At 40.5% G+C, this 24,462-nt stretch overlaps 1 protein-coding gene across 1 annotated transcript in view; it reads right to left on the reverse strand.

Moving 5' to 3' along the window:
• The window catches only part of LOC310927584 (cadherin-18-like), a gene marked incomplete at both ends in the record, with an annotated part of 99,019 nt that extends 82,444 nt beyond the window's left edge, over positions 1–16,575 (reverse strand). Inside the window, one exon of the mRNA XM_083889905.1 lies at positions 15,724–16,575. Within this exon, the coding sequence (XP_083746031.1) occupies positions 15,724–16,575 (852 nt within the window). The remainder of the gene's footprint in view (positions 1–15,723) is intronic.
• Positions 16,576–24,462: the final 7,887 nt, after the last annotated feature.

Here is a 24,462-nt window from a genome sequence, read left to right on the forward strand (position 1 = left end):
TGAGTAGCAGTGCATCCACCGTTCCAGAGGGGGGAGCTGCACTTCTGAGAGCGGGTGTGCTGAATATGTCACTTCCGGGTACTGGCCAATCACAAGACTGTCTTCTGGGTGTGAGAGTTGAGTCTGAAATATCGCGGCTGAGCAACAGAGTCAGAAAAGAGGATTTCTATCGGCTTGTTTACAGCAACTAGGAGGTTTTTGAGCATAAAAACAACTTAATGTATGTAAGTAGACCTCCATAACTAACATATATGTGCAACAGGAGCACTCTATGTGAGCTTTAAAAACTTTTCAAAGAGCTCCGACAGGCTTGCCAAACTTCTAAAAGGACAGTTTCAGATCAGACAGTTTCACAACTACTGTTGGAGTTTTCTTCAAGGGCCGCTCTATTTGTACATTTACTTCATTCCTAAACCCGTCGCTCCCTGACCTGGAGGATCACACGCAATTTAATCGATCGACCGCGAAGGCCTGATTTAACAAAGCGCAACCGCGACCCTGACCTTCTTGCCCAATTCTGCTGGATGAATCTGAACCGATGGCCTCGCCCTCATCAGTCTTTTACTGTTCGATCACCGAGGTGAACGGACAACAAAGATTGGGCCAGAAATCATCTGTACATCTCACTTACACACACATGGTGAGCAGCTTCAAACTGCAGCAGGAGTTTAAGCAGAACTCATGGAGACAGTTCAGTATGAAAACATCAATATTTAGATGATACCCACCATGACTTACACACATCCAATGATGCTATATCCGACGTGAATGCGCTCCTTTGAGCTGCACCACCTGCCACGATTTAATTGGAGGCAGTAAGGATTCTTTTTTTTTTTTTTTACTTTTAAATGAACACAGTGACAGTTTCTGTCTACATCAATGGGAACATTGCAAACGTCAATCGGTGAGCGGCGAATACAGCAAAACGTTTACTGGTGCCACTTTGTCAAAGCAGCACAAAGGACAGACTGTGTTCTTTTCTAAAGTGGTTCAATTATAATGCATTCCTGTATATATATATATATATATATATATATACACACAGTATATACAAATGGTGGTATACTGTACACTTACACCACTGCCATTATTTTATTTTAGATATAGTTAGTTGTACCTGTGGTTACACCATGATTGATGCTGGATTGATTTTTATTTTTATTCTGTTATCCTGGTATAGCGCTAATAAAACTCCATTTGAAGGGCCAGTTAAACCATACACTTCACACTTATCTTAAAATTTGTTATTTTCATCTAGACATACACTATCGTTCAAAAGTTTGGGGTAACTTAGAAATATCCTTATGTTTGAAGGAAAATCACATTTTTTCCCCAATGAATACATTAAATGAATCATAAATACACTCTATACATTGTTAATGTGGTAAACGACTATTCTAGCTGCAAACGTCTTGTTTTTAATGGAATATGTACATAGGTGTATAGAGGCCCATTTCCAGTGTTCTAATGGTACATTGTGTTTGCTAATGGTGTAAGAAGGCTATTGGATGATTAGAAAACCCTTGTGCAATGACGTTAGCACAGCTGAAAACAGTTTTATTTAATCTTGTCAATGTCTTGAATATATTTTCTATTTATTTTGCAACTCTTTTGATGAATAAAAGTGTGACTTTTAATGGAAAACACAAACAAAAATTGTACAGGTGAGCCCAAACTTTTGAATGGTAGGGTATACAGAGTCAGCGAGTTCCTCAAACCAGGGTTTTCTTTAAGCCTTAGTTTGAATCTGCTACTGACTTTTTTTGGCCTCATCCTTCCCATTTTTGTTTTGCTGTTGTTGTATGTGGAATGAGCAAAAATAAATGCTTTCAAAGAAAGGCCATTTCCCAATATCACCCCCTCCCCCTCCATAACACTTCTCTATGCAGGAGTGTTACTCCATGTGTAGTCACGCTCTCGACTCACAAGGGCTCTCAGTATACAGACAGTGAGGGGAGGGGAAGTAACATGTCCAATGGACACGCTCGACCAGAAGCTGCCATCACCATGGATACTAAACAGACCTGCTTGGCTCTTGATACATGATAGAAAAATAAATGATCGCCACCACCGCGTAGATCCTTACTTTCTTAGACCTTTCTTTATCAACTCTACAGTTGTATCTAGAACACCTCCGTGTCATCACTGTGGTAAAGCAGAGCAGCTCGACAAGTATGGACAGTCAACAATCAGCTCAGTATTAATCCCTGAAAATCAACGACAAAAAAATTTGTAAAATGCGAATTGATGCAACAACAACAACAGAGTTTGGGGTAATCAGAAAGAAACTGTTGATGTCGGTGCTAATTGGATGGCTTTATATCGGTGAAAAAAGAAGTGGGATGATGTTATTAAAACCATGCCAGTGAAACATCAAATGGCGGTCGACCTTTTTCACATGTGCACAATCTAGACTATAGAGTTGGTCATTAATTGGTATGGGTATTAGCTAAATGGCTGAATGACACCAGAGCTTTGAGGACAAGTCTGTGTCCTTTTACTTTCCCTGTACTCTGTTGTTGTAAAAAAAGGCCTAAGATGTCTTAAAGCTGCATTATGTAATAAATCTAAAGCAAATATTTTGTAAATAATCCTCCTATGTCACAGAGACTCAGGAATAATGTTCATATAACAAACTGAACTCACCAACAACAACAGTACAGACAAAATATTCACGTTAAAAAAAATATTTTGCAGACTGCAAATCATGTTTATGTTTTGAAATCATGTTTTGGCGTTATGTGGCGCCACCTACCGCCATCTACCAATCATTGCAGTCAGTAGAGTCTCAGCTGCTGTGCAACCACAGGTTGCCAGTTACAGTACGTCTGAGCCACAATGGCAGAGAAAACGAAACCGAAAAGACCTCGCTATTTTGAATTTGAGTGTAGTAACCGTTTTTGGCCACATTCTTACATATGGTGCCTTTAAACCTTTTCTAGCAAAGCACATATAACTCAAAACAAATCTGCATTAGTCCCTTTTCAACCAACATTTCCAGCAACTTTGATGACCAAGAACTTATTTACTTATAAACCTGCTCCTCCTCCTCCTCCTTTTATTGTGTTCTTCAGGACACAGCCCCGCCCCTCGAGAGTTTCCCTGTAATCCCTCATCATGAGTACGTACTTCTTCGGGTGAAAGTTTTGGGTCGAGGGAATTGCAGTGAAAAGGTCGACATCTTGGGTAAATGAGAAAAGTTCCTGTGGTGGATTTGGGGCATTAGATCTAAAAGTGAGTGCAACACTAGACCTGTAAAATACCAATACACTCATGCAGGATTCATTTCCAGAAAATTCCAGTATATCAACGTTTCTTAATCCCACACACACAATTAATCAGTATGTGTCGTCTGACAAGTGCATTTTTCTTTGTTCCGTCTCCGACTATCGTTCTACTGAGGGCAACGATGTCAGACCAAATTTGTGAAATACAAAAGTGTGGCCTAATTAAAAAGAGCCCGGTGACTCTGCTCAACTTAACAGCTCAAGTTCATTAACTGAGCTTTGTTCACCACTCTTCCGAAAAGAAAAGACGAGAGAGAAAGCAAGGCTTTGACACAGTTACTGAGTATGACTGAAGACTTTTCTTTATTGGAAATTAGAAAAATGCCAACCCGGAACCAATGATATGTAATTATGTTGGTCCTGCACACAAGAAAGTGAGAAGTTTCTCTATGCTACAGGTCTCCATTGGAAGCAGTGATGGCGAGATTCCAACTGACAGCTGTGGCTTATATGGAAAGTTTTCCTAACGTTAGCTTTTGGTTGCACATTCAGTTCCTAGAGCTTTGCCTGTACAACGCTCTTTTAGTTGTAAAAAAACCCCAAACATATATAATCAGAAAACAACCAAGTGGGAACGTTGTGTGGAGACCATGGTGGAGAACGTTTCAGTTTTCGGTTATCTCAACATTTAGGGAACGTTAACGTTTTCTCAACGTTCTCACAAACGTTTTGGGTTGGTTGTAACTAACCACAGGAGAACCTTAGGGGGTGTGGGGATGAAGCTTCTTGAAGCTTCTCCGCTATCTCGAGCACTCTCAAACACTTTTTACACTTGAGGGAGGTTGTGTCTTTAAAAAGGTAGATGTGAATTAAGAGCAATGAAACCAAATTAAGAGGACGTTGAGAAATCACGTGACTCTAATGTCGATTGTTTACGTATGCATTACACTGGATAAGCATTTTACAGACAAATGGCGCAGTGACACTTTGGAAAAAATGCAGATTTGCAAAGGATAATCTGTCAATCTACGCGTGTGTCTGCACTTTGACCTTTGTGCATGAAGGAATGAGGATATTTTGTTTTATTGCAGAATAATTCCAAAGAACTTGACACCCGAGACAAAAAACCCATCAAATTGCATGAGATCATCTGATAAACAATAATATCCAGTATTATAGTGATTAATATTTATTACACCCTACTCCTGGCACATTATGTGTAGTGTAATGCTGGGCATGTTAACAGCATGGACGCACATTAACACATGACACGTTTCCATGACGACTGACCGGAAAAAAGACGTGCGTGACTCCCGATGGTTAAAATGAGTCTCTAAAGTAACGCTACACTTTAAAAACGTACGCAGTACACAGGTAGGCTGGTTATTTGTATGCACTGCTCTTTTCCTTTAATAAAGAGACCGCTCTAGTTCGACTGTAAGCGCGCTAACGCAGCTAAAGGAGCTAACGCAGCTAACTGGTAAACGGTGTCAGGACTGCAGTGCCGCGGCACGTAAACATGACGTAAACATGATGTTTTTTCCCAGTCAGTCGTCATGGATGCGATAATGATTTTAACGTACCCAGCACTAGTTAAAATCACTTCAATATTTATCATTCACATCTGCGCCCCCAAAACTAGAGAGACTGTCACTTAACAATGACCGGAGTGAAACTAAAGCGACTCCTCCGACAGTCCTCTAGCTGGATGAGACATTGTCGTTATTACAAATACAACATCCTTGGGCATTTCAATGTAAAAGGTCAGCATTTATCAGGGTGTTTAAATCTGTTGCTGTGAATGCCCGCTGCTGACATAAACTCACAGAAACGACAGCATCTGTCTCATTGGCCCTAAAAAAATAAAACAGAAACTGAAAAATCCCCAGCTCTGCCTCAGGTGCTATAGCAGCAGTAATGAAATCAAGAAAACTCAGTGGAGGGGAAAAAGAAAAGAAAAAAACGACAAACGTCGGTACGAACGGTGTTATCAAGGAGACCTGCTTGGATTTGAAGGTGCTGTAATTCAGTATCCGCGTCTCCCTGCACGCCAACAGAAATGTGAGCAGATGGCGGCTCTGAAGACTCGCCCAATAAATCTTTTTCTTCTTAGAGGACGAGCGGCGCTTAATCAGGCGTGACGGCTAAAAAAGGCGGGAAATTTGATCAACGGGACATTAAGGGACAGCACAGGACGTCAACACAAACTTCTCTCGGTACGTGTTGCCGTCACTTCAGATTCAGGGGGAAGATAAAATGGAGACGCAGCAGATCTGGAGTCTGAAGGTAAGGACTAGGAGACTCCAGGTGTCAGGATTTGGAAACTACTTCCACTGCCCGGAAGGAATCTTTACACACATCATTCCTGCAAGTTCTGCACTTTCCTCTACCCTCGCCTCCTCCTCCTCCCCCTCTCTTGCCACACTTCATCTACTCTCCACTCTTTCATCATCCCTTCCCCCTCACCTCGCCTCTCTTTACCTGGCTTCACCTTCACGCCTCTCTCCTTCCTTTGCTTTTGATCTTTTCGGTCCCTCATTTTCAATCTTGCTGATTTTTCAGCAACTCATCACAAGACCCAACATCTTCTTTACTGGTTTCCTCTCACTTTGGCCTTTGCACATTAAAAAATGACAGTGTTGGAGAAAGATAAAGGGTCCAAAAGAGACAATTAAAAACAGTACAACAGAACAACTACAAGTGCTTTTGACAAAACCATTAGCAACCAGAGAATCCTGCACAAGGTTGACCGTTTTTAGAGCCTCAAAATGATGAAAAATTACCATTTCTGACCATGTATTAATTCAATCGTCAGGTGCTAAGAACAACATTTAAAGCGGACCTAGACCAGAAGTTCCAGTTAACGCTGTTTTTTAGTGTGTATCTGCGTCATTACCTTGTTTACGAAGACCTGAAGGTTCAAAATGAACAGTTCAGCCACTGCTGAGAACGCTGTGTTTTATTGTAATCTCGGGCTCAGCGAGATCTCTGAAAAAACCTGGTCCGGTTACGTAAACACCGGTTCTCCGGAACAGCAGATGGTCCTGCTCCGGGCACTAGTCCGGGTACATCCGGTTGCGTACATTGAACTGCAGAAGAAGAATAACGTCCGTTGTGGAGGTGTTTCATGAGCGACAGTGTCTACTGACTCTGGGTCTGACTCCGGGTCAAAAGTCATAAAATCGACTGCGGCGACTACAAAGTTTCTTGAGGATTTTTTGACACTAGAGAAAGTGGCCAAAATGCAAAATATTTGATTTTGTCCGCACATAGTTGTTCCAATATTAACCAATATTGGTACATTTGTTGCTCTCATGATACCAAACACATTTGAAATGTACTTTCATTAGCTCCCCCCACCCAGAAGTCGGCCATTTTGGAAAAACAACAACGGTTGGTCTATGCATTTGAACAAACTCGTCCTAGCACGTTTGAGCTAGCCACATCAAACTCGCTCCATATGTTCTGCACACGTTAGTGATTAAAAGTTGTTAAAGGACTTTGTCTATATCAAAATATGTGGCATCAGCGCTCTGTTAAAGTGGCAGGAAAACTACTTAAAAATCCCACTTTTTGAAAGCTTTGACGTAAACACAATGACGTGAAATTTCTCACAGTGAGGAAAAAAAACATAGAGCTCAGCTCTCGCAGCAACAAAAACAATGACTCAGCATGGCCCGAGGAACACTCCGAGTGTGTGAGTGTGTGTGTGTGAGTGTGTGTGCGTGTCTGCACATTTATCCACTCCTTTCAGTGAGCCAGTCACCATCGCATGCTGCGAGACAAACACACAAAGACTCACATACACAGAAAGTCCCGCGGGGTCTCAGTCCAACATCCAGCTCAAGTCCTCACCTTTGAGGAGAGTGCAGCATCAACTGTCAGAGCAGATTAGATCAGGCTCAGTGCACACACACACACACACACACACACACACGCACGCACTGTGACCTGTCCTGTGGCCATGTCAGCCATTTATGATGATTTGAAATAAAACATTTATTCACAGGCATATATCTATGCATTTTTTTTTTTAGTTTGACTGCATTTATTAAACAAATACAAAACGCAGGCACACACAGAGTAATATTAAGTGCATTAGTAGCGGCATTACAATAATTCTCTTGCTTCTGGTGTGACCTTCCGTCCAGACACTCGTCTAAATGTTACTTCCTGTGAGCGGCTGCATAATCGTCTGCCCAAGGTTCCGTACCTCCATGATCTCTGCGAAACGTCGGCACTGTTTTTCCTCGTCGAACACGCCCGCAAATCGGTGACCCATACAAAGTGTTTTCAAAGCTGCGAAGGTTAAAAGAACAAGTGCAAGGTGTCGCCTTAAAGCAAGAATTTATTTTGTTTACCATTTACATTGAATTTGTATTTTTGGAATTAGGTTTTATGTCCTTGCAAAATGTGCTTTAAGCTTCTACTCAGTCTGCACGGAATCCACTAAAGCACAACTCTGTACTTTAGGAGTTTTAAACATTCACGAGAAAACAAGCTTGAGCTCACATTCATTTGCCAACAGCCAAAGGGGCAAATGGACATTAAAAAATGGACAAGGCCTTGAGCTTCGTAAAAAGGAAATACACTTTTCCTCAGAGTGAGAGTTTTGATGAGTGTGAGGAGAGCATTAGCTTCACACCTGTTCAGTTATGGTAAACCGTTAACCAGGACCTTACTTTGTCGTGTGGCCGTCCTTTTGTCCAGTTCTACACTCTTAGAAATAAGGGTTCCTAAAGGGTACTTCTACAAGGGCTGAGGTTCTACCTGGAACAATTTGCTTCTGAAAAACCCTTTCCTGAAGAAAGGATTCTTGGTAACACTAATGGTTCCAGTAAGAACCATTTTGATCCAGAGAACCCTTTAAAACCCCATTCCTGAATAAAGGGATTTAAAAGGGTTCTCGGTGGAACCAAAAAGGGTTCTTCTATGAGGACAAGCACTTTTATTTATAATAAGAGTATATAATAAGACTGGAAGTTTTCTCTTGATATCCGAAAATGTTTCAAACTTTATCCAGAGAAAAATGACTAAATTTAGGTGACATTGATGATACATTAATCTTTACTCACTGAATAAAGTCTGGCTCATGACTGGAGAAACTGACAAGATTCAAGATGCTTTATTTATCCCGAGGGAAATTATTGAAAATCACTGGTCACTTCATAAACTACGCAGTTTACTCGTATTGGCTTAAGCTGATTCATGTACTTGTCTCCACTTGCATTTAAAGGTGCCATATGCCATATGTAAATATGTAAGAATGTGGCCAAAAACCTTTTCGTTTTCTGACATAACTGGCAACCCGTGGTTGCTCGGCAGCGGAGACTCTACTAACTGCAATGATTAGTAGATGGCGGTAGGTAGCACCACATGCAAAAAAATGATTTCAAAACATAAACGTGCAAAATATTTTTGTACTGTTGTTGTTGGTGAGTTCAGTTTGTTATATGAACATTATTCCTGAGTCTCTGTGACATATTAGGAGGATTTTATGGCCAGTTGCTTTAGATTTATTACATAATGCACCTTTAACGTCATCAAACGCTTGGTTCGTTCGGGTAACATTCTCTGTAACTGCAGTTACTGTTCCTGCAGTTTTCCTCTCAGAAGGAAGAAGATCATTCAGCTCTGTGGAATCTGCACTGCAGCAAACAGCTCCACCAACATTTTACTCACCATCTTCCCTTAGAAAAAAACAAATATTCAATTGGCAGAACTCTGCCCTACTGGATCACAGTAACTGTTTTTTTTTTTGGACTCCATTCTCTCTAATGCGTGACTCACTGGTACACAGAGAGGGCAGGTGTTGTCGGTGTCTGCTGAGGATTACGTGCCTGCCACAGGATCACAGCTTCAACTGGAGCCACTGGTTTTATAACAAGGTCTGAAAAGACCTTAAACAAATCTACAGAAGTCAGTGCGTTTCCATGCACATGTTAGAAATCTGATTTTTGTTGGACTAAGACAATCATTCTGTTAGGCTATAGTCATAGTCGGACTAACATACCTGTACAATGTGATTCATAGTCTGATTACTCAGACTGGAGGAGATGTAAAGGTCAACAGGAAACTGATTCAATACACACTAGCTTATAGTATAAGTTGTCCAATTGCCTGTCTTAGTCAGACTACGGCCTTTTACAATTAACTGTACGTGGCATTATAAAAAAAAAAAAAGAATAATTATTGGGTTTGTCACACTATAGCAGACTCTTTTAAGATACATGAAACATGTAGAGTGAGTCAATAACAATGACAAAATGACAAAAACCACATTAAATTCAAGGCCAGTAAACTGAGACTGTCTACTGTCGACTAACTACTCGCCAAAAGGGGGTGTATGGCCACCTGCTGGAGCGGAGGTGGACTCATGTCAGTCATTAAATTGATTCCATGGCCAACAACAATAAGAGCCCCCCCCCCCCCCGTCTGATTATTAGCAGAGGTTTTATTTAAACAAAAACATTTTTTGGGGGGGGGGTTATTTTGGAGACAAATAAAGCCACCGTTCATTATTTTAAAAAGAGCCCTGAAATCTGAAACATATTCAGCCATTTTAACAAAAGTGATTATCACATTCATCCTGAGGTTGTTCTTTCATAGCTGTTGTACAATGCATCAACATGTTCATATCATTCAGATTTTTAACGGCCCTAACGTACTCCTGTATGGACTCTTATTTAAAAACAGCCACATCTGGCACATAAAATAGGCTTTTATTTTCAAAACACTCCATTTTCTCCAGTTGTTCCTGACTTCAAAGCTGCAGATGAACACGTGAGCCAATTACTATGCAAATATGCAGGAGAAGTTGTATTTATTTTTTGCTTCTTCTGGATTCCGTTCAAGGTTTCACTGCATCTTTGTTGTTTGTGTTGTTCTATATAGAAAATAGACCACCTAAAAGATGTGGTTTTTTTTGTGTTGATACAACACAATACAACACAAGCAGAATGCAAACACTTCTTTGTATGAATAAATAACATTTTCGGTGAATGCATTCGCTCACACAAAACCAACATAAGACATTCCCCTCTTTGGGTGAACAACAGTATTGTGTGTAAAGATGTGTATTACCGATGGGCTTTTTAAATTCCACATTTATATGCAGAGATGTCTTATTAGATAGGAGGCAAATATTTGCCAGGTGTGGAACAACATCCAGATGCAGACTTCTCTCAACTGCATCTCTGCTCGATTATTATAACTGAGATTATGAAAATTACACCTGTTTTTCCACACAGTATAAACCATAAGAATGTGCAATAGAGAGTGTCTTATATCCTTAATTTCAGCACAATCGAGGCAAAAAGTACTCAAAATGTTTAAAATCAGATGGAATTTGTGATTTTACTGTAACATATAAATTTGGAAATATGTTACAGTAAAAAGTTCACTTGGCTCGTTTTTATGAACAAAAATGAAAGAAAAACGGTCTCAGTTTGTGACTTCTGTAACAATTATTGCTACTTTATATCACGGCTAAAAATCGTAAAATTAATCGTAACTTTGACGCAACAACACATAGGAAGACGAAAAAGAGTTGTGTATTATTCCCACAGCAAATTATCAAGGGTGGGTTAAGAAAAATATCAGTATCACATTTAATAGCAATTAAACCATTTTCAAGGCGCCATATATAAGAATGTGGCCAAAAACGGTTTCTACATTCAAATTCAAAATACCGAGGTCTTTTAGGTTTCGTTTTCTGACGTAACGGCAGCTGAGACTCTGTAGTGGTAGACGGCGGTAGGTGGCGCCACATGCGAAAAAACATGATTTCGAAACAAACATGATTTGCAGTCTGCAAAATATTTGTTTTAATGTAAATATTTTGGTTGTACTGTTGTTGTTGGTGAGTTCAGTTTGTTATATGAACATTATTCCTGAGTTTCTGTGACATATTAGGAGGATTTTATGGCCAGTTGCTTTAGATTTATTACATAATGCACCTTTAAACATATACGCTCACAGCACTAGGACGTGGTCTGATTTAAGAGATGATAAAAAAAGTTGACGTTTGTTTCAATCCACCTCAGAAACAAACCCCCCCCCCCCACAGCTTTCATTAAAACCCCAAATCTCCTGTTCTCTGGTGATACCGTCTTGTACTTGTACTTGTATGTATAAACCCATCCTCATCCCCCATCTCAGTGTTAGGTAGTGTTGCCGTTTCCCTGTTAGACAACATCTGTGAAACACAATCGTATTCATGTATTTTGCGTAATCAGTAACGACATTCATAAACACGCTCATCAGTTGCGTAACCTTTGGCTAATTTAGCCTGCTCATAATGTCTGTGAACACACGGCCCACAGGACGCAGGATTCATCCTGCAGATCTGTCTGGAGTTAATCCGACCTTGTTTCTCACAGAGAAACATCGGGATCAAACAGGAGGGAGCGGCGAGCGACGATGTTCACCTTCACGTGAAACAGGAATGCTTCACTCCGAGCCCGCAGGTTCGTTCAGGGGCAGACGTGGAGCTTTTTGAAATACTAACAGCTGCGGCAGTGGCAGCCGGCGGTGACAGAACTTTCATGTGACGTTCATTACAACCTTTATTTCTCACCGTGTGAAGCAGATAGAAACAATTAAAGAGTGTTATCCCTTTGGGTTTTTATTGTCACTGTCGCCTTGGCGTTAGAAAAATATATGACTGGAAACAAAATTCAGCTCAGGAGTTCAGTGTTTTTTGGGTGTTTTATTGTGTATTGATCTTTTAAAAAAAGTGTTAAAGGACATTCCGTCAAAGGCAGTGACTTAATAATAAAAGCTGCAAAGATTCTCACTCAGTTTGTATTCCTTCGTTTCTTTCTTTAGCATCGCATCAGGTCTTTTACCTCATCGCTTGTGGCGATACTGGATTTTTATTCACAAAAATATGTCATCGTCAATGAACAATGTCATTCTTCTTTGCCCAAGTAACTGCTGCACTGCAGGAACTCCTCTGGAATGGTGTTTGAACTGTAAATTTAAGTAGGATCATTCTTGTGCCGTCCATAACTTAGCACCTTCATGTCTCACTGACCTCCTCCACAAAGCCGTCGTACCCCCCCAACTCTAGAAAATAACTCTCACATCACATCCAAACAATATAATCACGTCTAACAATACTTTTTCAGATCATCTTACCCATCACGACCACCTCTCCAATCACCTCAGCAATCTTTTTCCATTTTCTGCATTTTAAATTCTTGTATCCATTTTTAAACCTCCATCTACTGTGTTGATCTAGTCCATTTTATTCGTATCTTAAAGCGGACCTAGACAGGAAGTTCCAATTAACATTGTTTTTAGTGTGTATCTGCGTCATTACCTTGTTTAAGAAGCCCTGGTGGGTTCTAAACAAACATTTCAGCCACTGCTGAGAACGATGTGTTTCATTGTAATCTCGGGCTCAGCGAGATCTCTGAAAAAACCCAGTCTGGTTACGTAAACACCAGTTCTCCGGAACAGCAGATCCTCCTGCTCCGGGCACTAGTCCGGGCACATCCGGTTGCGTACATTGAACCGCAGAAGAAGAATAACGTCCGTTGTGGAGGTGTTTCACGAGCGACAGTGTCTTCTGACTCTGGGTCTGACTCCGGGTCAAAGTCATAAAAGGGACTGCGGCGAGGAGTCGTGAAGAAGCTATTTTTAAACATTGTTAAAACAATGTTTTGATAATGAGTAGCAGTGCATCCACCGTTCCAGTGGGGGGAGCTACGCTTCTGAGAGCTGGTGCTGAATATGTCACTTCCGGGTACTGGCCAATCACATGACTCTTGGTGAGAGAGTTGAGTCTCAAATCTCAGAAAAGAGGATTTCTATCGGCTCGTTTCCAGCAACTAGGAGGTTTTTGACCATAAAAACAAGTTAATGTATGTAAGTAGACCTCCATAACTAACATATATGTGCAACAGAACCACTCTATGTGAGCTTTAACGTTTGCGTGTTTGATTTATCTTCTTATTTAATATGTAAAGCGACCTTGAGTGATAGAAAGACGTCTCCTCAGGAAACTCCCATTGTGTCTAATTAGCCCTGTAGACAAGACAGACATGGCTAGCTTCATAGATAGTCTTGGCTAGCTTGATAGCTAGACAGCTAGCGAGATAGATAGACACAAACTTGGCTAGCATAGATAGACTTGGCTAGCTTGAGAGCTAGATATATAGACACAGACTTGGCTAGCTACAGAGATAGACATGGCTAGCTTGAAAGCTAGATAGATTGTTTGCTAGCAGACAGACAGACAGATGGAGTTTACTGTATGAACTGAATTTTCTTTCTGGCCCACTGTGCCGGAACTACTATGCAACTTGAAGCTAACTTGCAAGCAAATCTAATTTTAATCCTTTAAGCCCATTGAGATTTTGTGTTTGCCTCAGTTTGAAAGTGTGAAATCTTTGACACACCCTGCTGTTTAGGAAAGCTGTTGGCGTACGGAAACACCACCTGCGGTAAGCACATTGCGTTTCCAGCACACACAGATACTGCACGTTCAAATGTCCTCAGCCTGCTCCGCTCAGCGAACAGCAGTGGGTATAGACTTTAAGCAGCTGCAAAGGATTGATTGTAAAATCCCTGAAAATAAAATCTTTGATGAGTTGGCACCTTATCGCCAGAAAGGGAACGACTCTGGAAATGTGCATTGTAAAAGGATTGCATAAATCTCTGAGTAAAAGCCTGTTTCCTCCTATGAAATGCTTTCCCCATAAAACATTACAAAAGATGCTTCTGCAGCAGGTGGCTTTTGTGTTTAACTGGATTACCAGCAATTTAGGTGCTTTGCAAAACTAAATAATATACTACTTTACTGTAGAAAACACACTGGACAATGTACACGTGGTCCAATGTAGCTTTGAGACGTTGACATTTGCATTAAATAGAAAGGTATAAGCTATATATGCACCTTTTTATTTATTGTTCCTTACATTCATAGTCCCATCACACTGTATAAGCAGAATATAATCTCTACTACAGAGAGAGACTGGATAAGGCATTTTTTTTTGTTATTTTATTGTTCCCTTCTATGTTTTCTCCTGATGAATGTTTGCACATAACTGTACAACTGGATGGTTTGTGCTAACTCCAAGGATTTTCTTTAGCTTTATTGGCCTGTTTTTGGACATTGAGAACTCAAACAAATGTCATTTTAAACACGTGTTGTACTGTACAGATTTACTACAGTGTTTTTTTTTCATTTTGGATCAGTAATACACTACTTTAACATGCAGGATATTGAAAGTTATTCTGGAAAACAATGAGCTAAAGCACATTTTCTGGCACTTTTATGGTTAAAATGAGCACAAAAAAAGCAAAAGCACCATTATCAAAATTATAATTGTAAAAAAAAAAAAAAAAAGGACAGTAATGTCTACCTTGCCTTTTACACAATGGCATAACTGCATACCCCCTGTAACCCTTGGATGGATGGATCTTCAAAAGTGTACAAACAGGCAACAGTTGCCTGATCTGGATGAATGGCAACCTTGACAGACTCAGCTCAGTTTTCCTCTGAATGTAACCACTTCAGATCATCTCAAATCAACACTTCCACACTTGAGCCATCACAGGAACATTAACATATTCTATCTGAAGAACTGGTGGTTCAGGTCGCCATGGCAAAGCATACTCTTTCAATGCTCAGATATAAAAACGGGCAGAAAGTACCACCCCATTTTTCAGAGTCTGAATAGTCTTTTGTGTCTGTAGACCTAAAATGACCCCAATCTTGAATGAGAGATATCACCAGAACATTTACATGCTCCCAAATTGTTCGTATCAAAAACCTTCGTATTGCACTTTCATCCAAACGACTTCCTCTTCTTTATACATTCCCACATCACAAGTATCACACCACCGACCTTTTGTTCCTACAGTACATACGGAGGCCAAGCTGCTTTTCACCACGTTGCATAATTTCCGACTATATTTAACGGTTACTTTAATCTAATGTTTTTGGAAATATTTTTGCCTTTTCCTGTAGCAGCCCACTGTGCATGCTGCGCTTGGGTCCTCGCATCAATTACTCAATTGTTACATTTGCAAAGCAACAGCAATTAAAAAAAAATATCACTGAGGTGAAAACAATGAATTGTGCACATTCTAAAGTTTGCCCACTTATGTAGAAAATAACCGTTTGGCTGGGAGGATTTTAAATTGGCAAACTGGTGGCCATGATAGTAGTAGTAACAGTGATGGTTGCCTCATGCTGCTCCTCACTGCAACATCAGAATAAAAGAAAATAATTGATTCCACTAATGGGGACATCAAAATGAATGTTCTAACAATAACTGCAATCAAAGCACTGGATCATATTCAGCAGTGTTTGAGCTGAGCACAAGAAGCAGCCGAGTCTTAATGTGTTTCCAAAATAATACGATGTTCAACAAGACATCGCCAAATAAATGTTATGGATCAAAGTAATGGCTTCATTAAATTAGGACGAATGAAAAAAGGGAATTGTTCCACTTCCATTTGTACAAGAAAGAAGATTTCTTACCTTTCCGACGTACTGAGACTCAGGTCCGATGTGTTCTTCCAGAACAAAGAGCTGGTTCCAGATCCAGCCTCGCTTAGGTCGTTGCTGAGAATCCCTGTCCACGTCCAACAGCTTGGTCTGGTTTCTCTGTGCTCTGACCGAGGTCCTGGGGCTCAAGTCTGAGATCTTTGAATCCAATTTGGCGTTTGTGTTTGTTTGTGAAGAAGGACGGAGTTTGGGATGGGATTTGGGATTGGAGAGGGACGCTGGGCTGGCACTGTGGTAGGTGCTAGGGTTCATGTTAGCAGATGTGTTATACCTTTGATCGGGTGTGGACTGGGAATATGATTTACTGTTGTGGCTCGACTCAGAATTAATCTTGGATGCCCTCACCACTTTGGAGTTTGGAGCTGCCTTGGGCTGCAGCAGAGATCCGAGCCTTGGTCTTGGACTGGCGTTGAGGGTGACCTTTGCGGCTTGCTTGGGATTGTTGTGAGAAGGCATGTATGAATTGTAGCTCTTAAGTCTTGAGTTTGAGCTCAATTGAGCCTGGGAGTTGGCCGGTGGAAGGTCCGGTGTGTTGGCCATGGGGTTGTCTGTGAGATAGACCGAATCAAGCCTGGGCTTTATCTGAAACTTGCTCCACATGCTTTGACTGGAGCTGGAAAGTTGGCTGGGCTTCAGGGCAGTTTTGTGTTTTTCAGGACTCTTGCTGGGAATTGATGTCGGTTCGGGTAGAGGCTTGAGCCTTGGGTTTGGGTAAGGGCTGGGCTTATTGACCCAGGTCCCATAACAACTCTGGGAGAGGACACATAGGAAGACCACCAGAGGACAAAGACAGGAAACTGCAGCCACACTGGCTGGAACTGTCATTGTAAATAAAAAAAATGTGTCTGGAAATATCTTCCCCTCTCACGTCCACTGTGTCATTCCACCATGAGTGCACACGAACTCCCCCGCGGATACACTCAAACAGACACGTTTGCAGTCTGCTTCACAGTGCAGTGCAGCCAGGAGCGTCAGCATGTTGCAGTCCAAACCAAATTGTTTCATAGAAGTCCCTCAAAAAATAAAAATATCAGATGTTCCTTAATATGTGGCCGGTTTCTTCCCGCCAACATAGTCTCCACGCGCGGGGGTCCGACTGGATTGTTAATATTCAGACTCCACGACAGTGGTGGTTAAAATCTCAAGACCTGTGTCTTCATCCTGAAAGGAGTGAGACACGGGTGGTCGGTTGTTTTCTTCTGCAAGAAAAAAACAAGACAAAACCTATGATCAAAAAGTATGAAATGGGTATAAAAATGTGAAATATGATTATGCTACAAAGATCCTATGTCTTGTATTTTTAAAACTTTGTCTATCTTATCAGTTTGAGGTCAAAATGGATTGAATATTCACATCTAACAAAAGGTTTTGACATATTCTCTTTGCATCCGATAGATGTTTTATCAGCGACGGCTCTGTTGAATATTGATTTCTGTGTGTATGAAATGAGTATAAGAGTAGTGTGACGACACATTAACTTGAACTGAGGGCCCTAATATGTGCCAGACACTTAAATACTGATAGGCAATACCTGACATTAATGGAGGGTTGACTTGCGTGGAAGAAAATTGTTTTTAAAATAATTGGATTCATGCTGCTAACTCGTCTCTCCTCTCCACGTTAATACACGGTCCTACATTTACACTTTCAATTGGTAATGAATTGCTGTTTGTTTGGAGATAATTGGCTAATTATTTAGCTTTTTTGTTTATCATGCACTAATAATTATGCCTCAAGGCCCATGAAATAATAATAATAAAAAAAACAGTCCTTAATAAACATGAAACATTTCCACTGATGCAGAAATTGACACAAAAAACTGTTAAAATGGCAACAAACAGTTTAGAAGTTTGAGCACATGAATAAGTTAGGACACATTAAATATTAAAAACGTTATCTCTCAACAATAAATAACTTTGCCATAATGGCAGCTATTCTATGGGAGCTTATTAAGTTCATATTATGAATCTACAGGACTGCCATACAGTTGCAGTTACATGCAATGAATGTGACAGTTAGAAAGCCATACTGCATTATCCGGTCATAAGGTTAACTGTGAACTGTGAAGACTGTACTCTGCGTCCATGGATAATTACTTTAAAAAGGAGAACAGACTATCTAAGAAATTAGAAAGCCGGCCTTATGTAACACAGGACTGGGAATAGGTTGGAGCCTTTAAAAGGAGGTTCTGCAGTATTCCATCTATTCAGCACCTCGTGATTTATGAGGTATCAGCTTCGCTGCCGATTGCAAGAAGCAGCGGTGCTCCTTGAAGAACACGATGCCTCAAGGCCTTTACACGAGTGACTGTACACTTCCCTTATCAGTGACATCAGAGTAACATCAGACCAGACTTGAGGCACTTTAAATGAGGAGAGAGGAACTTCTAGAACTTCAGAGATGTCTCTTTAAGACTCGACATGTCAGACAGACATGTTGTCTTATAGGCCAAATTCACACACGATGACTTTCAGAGTCAAGCTATGAAGTCCACAGATGATTATGTTAATTCATCATAATTTAGGCCCATTCAGGCAGCGTATTCTTCAAAAACACGGCATATCCTCTTCCTGTTTCAAAGTAAAAGTACTCTAGCATCTCCATACCCAGATTCCATTCGCTCTATTCCGACAAAGTTTTACTGTGACATATGTGCAGCTTCAGACTGAGGAGTCCTGACATTCAGGTGATTACAGAAGATGATTTAAACCAACTAAAAGTATATAATTCTATGTATAAAGAAAAAAAAAAGCACTGTGAAACAGATGTGCCTGAGACACTAAAATTGCCAACATTTATTTCACTGGGAGCTTTCTGCTCTATCTTAAAAGACCGACAACGGGAGTCCATTGAACAGTGCCTATGGCCTTAAATTGTTACTGGAACCATAACTCTGTTTATTTACTTGCACTTTTATATTTCAGTCTTGGTTTTATACCTGTTATCTCCCTGTTTTTGATTAACTATGACGTGTGCTGCTGCCTTTCTTGGCCAGTTCACCCCGTTGTGAAAGAGGTCTTGATCTAAATGGGTCTTTTGTCTGGTTAAATACAAGTGAAATAAATAAAAATACAGCACATAAACCGTTACACCACAGCACATGCTTCCTCCTGCTACCTCAATATTATCAAATATTACACTAAATATTACACTAAAGTTGATAATAAAAACACAACAAGACTATTTATGTTGCTAGCATGACCTTATCACAGTTATCCAGTGCAAGTAGTCCCAAACTTCACAACAAATAAACTACACTACCAGTGGAACAAAGTTCAAAGTTGGTTCTATTGGCAGGTTAGGACAGATCATTTAGATTTCAGTGGTTCCAATTAGCTCCCGACCCCCAAGCTTTGGACTTCTTCCAACAGCTTCAAAACAAAACTGAACAGAAATGATGAATTGCAAGTACAACACAGCGCGACTCAGATTACACAAAAACGATAATGGAACCATGTCAATTAAGTATACGCACTGCTTTGTTGTCAAACCAGAGTGCTTGTCAGGTAAGACATGGATAGGTTTGTATGGTTTTTTTAAACGATGAATCTGCATTACATATGAAAACTAAAAAAAAAAGAAGCAAAAGCAACACTATTACAGAAAGGGTGGTTGAGGGCAACGACAAAATACCTGAGAAACAGCACAAACACAGATTCAGGAAACACAGGTTCAAGTAGCTGAGAACCAATCAAACAAACGAACGAACTGGAACAGGGTTCAGCGGAACAGGGTTCAGCAGAACAGGGTTCAGCAGAACAGGGTTCAGCGTAACAGGACTTACCCCCAAACTGAACAGATGAATCAACAGTGAGACTCAGGAGCACAGAGATTAAATACACTGTCGAGACCGGGATAATTGAACACAAGTGAAAACTAATGGCACACAGGTGGAACACAGCAGAGTGGAGCAGACCATCACAGTGGGGGCGGGGGGGGGGGGGGGAGTAGAACAAACACAGGATGTAAACAGGTGATGATACAAAATAAAACAGGAAGTCAAGGAAGCCCACGGGGGGGGGGGGGGGGGACTACAAAATAAGAGACCCATAAATGCAAGACAACATAGCAACGTATATATGTGTATATATATATATATATATATATATATATATATATATATAATATATATATTCACTTTTCTGTGGAGGAAGTTCTGACAAGTTTACTTTGCATGGGGAAAGTTATTTGACTTCCACTTCCAGGAACTGCTGCTGCATCACCTCCCTCTGAACTAAACTATTCTACAGCCTTCTGGAGTGGAAACAATTTACTGGTGGAAGCACCGTGACCTACAGTACTGTCTGTAGATGTGGAAAGGCCAAGTGAGACACTGTTTGTGTGTGTGTGTTTTGTACAGTGTAACAATCTCAGTAACATTCTGTACTTTGATCCACGTTTTTTTTTAAATGTATCGACTGTTTTAAAGGGAAACGTTGTGAGTGGAGGTGATTTATCCCCCGTAATGAGTTCAATCAGACAGACAGTGATACACATAACCACCCTTCTGGTGCGATCCAAGGGCAGAGGCTGTGCTCCCGTTTCCTTTTTCGGTTTCTGGATATCTATCAAAAGTAATTAACCGTGGATTAGCATCCACTGTTGCTAATTATGATGCTAATTGCGGGGGAATACACAGTGGACCTGTGGAGGAAGGCTGAGGTTGTGACTTGAATCCTGACAGTGATTCTATCAGCCTACGCACAACAGTGGTGTTAATAATCATTTAAATTTATTTGTTGATCTTCTTCTGGGGTATAAGATAGACTATAAACTAAATAAAATTGTTGCACAAATGAATGATGACGAAAGCTTTGTTTTAAATAAGCACAAATGACAAAGTCGATGAAGAGAATAGCATTCAGCTGTTATCGACCATGACGGTTCTCAGTTGCCCTTTGATTTTACACCCACCAAACAACACAACTACAGGACATTTGAACCCAAACTATCAGTGGTGACGCAGAAGCTGTTTCCAGACCGACCATCTTAACCCTCCCAGCACAAATAATACATCCAGCCTTTTTTTCGGACTGATGTATAATGCAATAATATTACAATGCGGATCCCTGAATCACAAGGCACCTGGAATGATTCAGCAGTGGAGGCTCACACTGCGTGCCTGCAATGCTGCTCTCACAGCGTGCACTCCCAGCAACATCAGAAAAATAAGGATATAGAAAGTGCACAGACACCTACAGGTTAAATAGCGTATCTTCTAAATACAGCAGCAGAGTGTGGAGACTGCTGAAAAGTCAACATTTACCCGTGCTTTTGTATTTGATTGAGGGGTGTATTAATGCAACACTCTTGAAGACGATAGGCCATACATAATTTATTTCAGCCAGAGTATGAGTTGAGAAATTCTGCTTAAATGTAAAAACTTCTCTGGCAGAGTTTTGACGCAGACATGCTGTGAATGTATAACACGTAAATATTTGCATTCTATTGGGGGAGCGCGATTGTGAGAAGCCAAAAATCTTGATTGTAATCACGAGAGTCGGCCTCTGAGATTTTCTGTGGCTGGGCTTGTTAGCATCGTCAGCCGTAGTCAAACTGTATGCATGCAGCTGTCTCGCTTTACTAGCGCCATGTGCTTCCGTCTTGCCTCCATCTGTCATGGCTTAAAGGGACACTGCATAGTATTTATGGGTTTATATGACCCAAAATCCACCTGTTTATACATATTATGTGCTCCTGCATTGTCTAGTCGCTGTATAATAGTTTTTGTTAAATTTTCGTAGTGTTTCAAAAAGTCATGTAAAATAACATGGTCACGGCAGCGAGACGCCATGTTTCTACGGGAGCCTGTAAGGACAAACCCGAGAGAACAAATCGAGCACTGAGACAAGGCTGAGAGCGGATCATTTTACACGTTTAGAATGGAGGACCACACGTATTTTACAGCGGATAAAGGAACACCAGTACCTGACCGTACGCCCGCACCACGGAGAAAGACGACAAGGACGACTTTTGACCAGCTGAGGATACCGTAGCGCTCAGGGAAGGGAGGGGGTGAGCAGAGGAGCAGTTCGTTGTTGTAAATTTTGGCCTCTCCTCTAGATGTCACTATAAACTACTTACTTCACCTTTAAAATGAACGTGACAAAACACTGCTGCACTGAAAGAGAGAGAGTAGCACCAAGACAGTTGAGTAGATCAGCCGATCAGCGTTGTGCAAACTAATTTGACACTGGTATATATATATAGAGTAACAAGAGAACATCTCAGTTTTGTGGATATATTTGGGGGCATATGGAAAGCGGTGTGCTACACGCCGCGTGAAAACTAAATTTAACATCAAAGGCCAAAAGGGTAACGTCTTTGAACCACATCAGGGGTGACGACGTAATTTCACCTCAGATTATCAAGTCGGTTGCTTCGAGCGCTCAGCTTTGAGTGTGTATGACTTTCTCCTCTTAATGTAAACGCCTCTGCTCTCTCGCAGTGTTCAGAATAACAAATACAAAGCCGCTGGAAGAATAATTATCATCCAGTGTAACAAACTATTCCCTGGTTGCGGCTGTGCACTTAACAGCACTTTTGCCAAGTTCTTACATACTTGAATAATTTTTTTTTCTAATCGAACAGTCGTTGGTTGTGCACAATGACTCCCGTGACTGTTACGATGTATGCTGAGGTTTTGTGGCAGTATCCTGTACATCGGATATATTTAGTATGAATGGATGGATGAAGTGAATGTATCCTACAGTGCCGCTCTATCAGGATTCAAGGCCTTCCACAAAGAGACACTGATTGATGGAGATGCACGGTTAGATAGATGGATGGATAAACGGTGAGGTTACAGTGAACCGAAGCACATTCCCGGTCGCTTGTACTCTCTATACGTGAGTGGCGTGTAAAAATAGACTGCCTAAACTTGTTGTAGTTCCTAACAGCTCTTCAAGGTCTCGATATCCTTTGTCCCAAAAGACAAGATATTGTCTTCCTACTTTCTTTGATAGCTTGCAGCACTAGAGTGGGAACATGTGGTGGGTTTGTCAGGACATATACAGTATAGTATACATTAAGTATAGTAGGAATTCTATAATCCGAGGCTGCTCACCGTTGCAATAACAACAAGCAGAACAGCAGCTTACACAGTCAAACGAGTGGTCCTTGGTGCCAGAGTGGTATGAGTAAGCGTCCAGGGTGGATCATACCGAGGCAGAAAGGGTAACACACACTCAAGAGTTAAGTTCAAGGACAAAACACAGTGGGTCTTTTTCACTCAACGTAAAGGACCTGATCTGCTGTCGTCGTCAGAGACTCAGAAACACAGAGGTCACTAATGGAGTACTTCTGCAGTTGGAGCGAGTGAACAAGTACACCATGCAGTTCCACTGGCTTTTAAGCATATTCATTTCATACATAAAATGTGAGGATACATCACCTTCATATATATAACCTCGGTGGACAAACCTGACTCTTACAAATCCATTCACCAAATGAAGGTTAACTGTCAAATAAATAGAAAAAAAAAAAAGCAGCCCGAAGTTGTATTTTTATATATCGCACAACTACATGACCACTTTCTGATGTAACGCGAGACTTACACCTTTTTTTTTTTCTGTGATTGGATTTCAGTCGATTCGATTCTGGTCCAAACCAAACCGCTTCATCAGGAGGTGGTCAGAGACTCAGTGTGACCACACTGAACAGAAGTGTAAATGCAAAGAGAGTCCGCGCAATAGTGCGACTTCACGCGCAGCTCACACTGTGATTGGATAGCAATCCGATGTTGATATGGACACCGGAGATGTTGTATATCTGCTCCTGGTCTCGACGTCACCTCCCCCTTAAACCCCTCTGTACAACAAGCACTGCTCTCAGTAGACGACACATAACCAGGCTCCTCATCCCATGTGGAATATACTGTTATTTTACATGAGTGCAATATACTGTTATTTTACACAAGTGCAATATACTGTTATTTTACACAAGTGCAATATACTGTTATTTTACACAAGTGCAATGTACTGTTATTTTACAAGAGTGCAATATACTGTTATTTTACATAAGTGCAATATACTGTTATTTTACACGAGTGCAATATACTGTTATTTTTACAAGAGTGCAATATACTGTCATTTTACACGAGTGCAATATACTGTTATTTTTACAAGAGTGCAATATACTGTCATTTTACACAAGTGCAATATACTGTTATTTTACACAAGTGCAATATACTGTTATTTTACACAAGTGCAATATACTGTTATTTTACACAAGTACAATATACTGCCTATAATGTAAATATCTAGTCCATACTGCATATATTCTTGAAAGTGTCTATTATGTACACTATACATTCTACTCTATTTAAATGTTTTATTTAGTCTTAGTGTTAATATCTTTTTATATTGTACTTTTCTTGTTAATGCATGTTTATTATTTATTATCCTTATCTTTACTATCCTTGCAGTTTTCCTTTCACCTCAACCTGTCTAGGCAGATTCTTGAGTCTGGTTCTGTCAGAGATTTAGTCATGATGTTGTCTATGTACAGTGCGTTGAGATAAAGTATGTTGTGATTTGTCACATTTGTTGAATAAATTTGAATTGAATTGAATAGATGTGTGTTAATACCAGGTGTAAATCAGGTGTGGTAAAGCGCTATAGCATCACACATTATGATGTCAGGTGTAGGGGCCCTAAATGTGTGTGTATATATATTATATAGTGTTTAAATTGCATCATAGCATATTTGAAC

The sequence above is a fragment of the Microchirus variegatus genome (assembly GCF_963457635.1).
Source record: "Microchirus variegatus genome assembly, chromosome: 5".
In the NCBI taxonomy this organism is placed as follows: Eukaryota; Metazoa; Chordata; class Actinopteri; order Pleuronectiformes; family Soleidae; genus Microchirus; species Microchirus variegatus.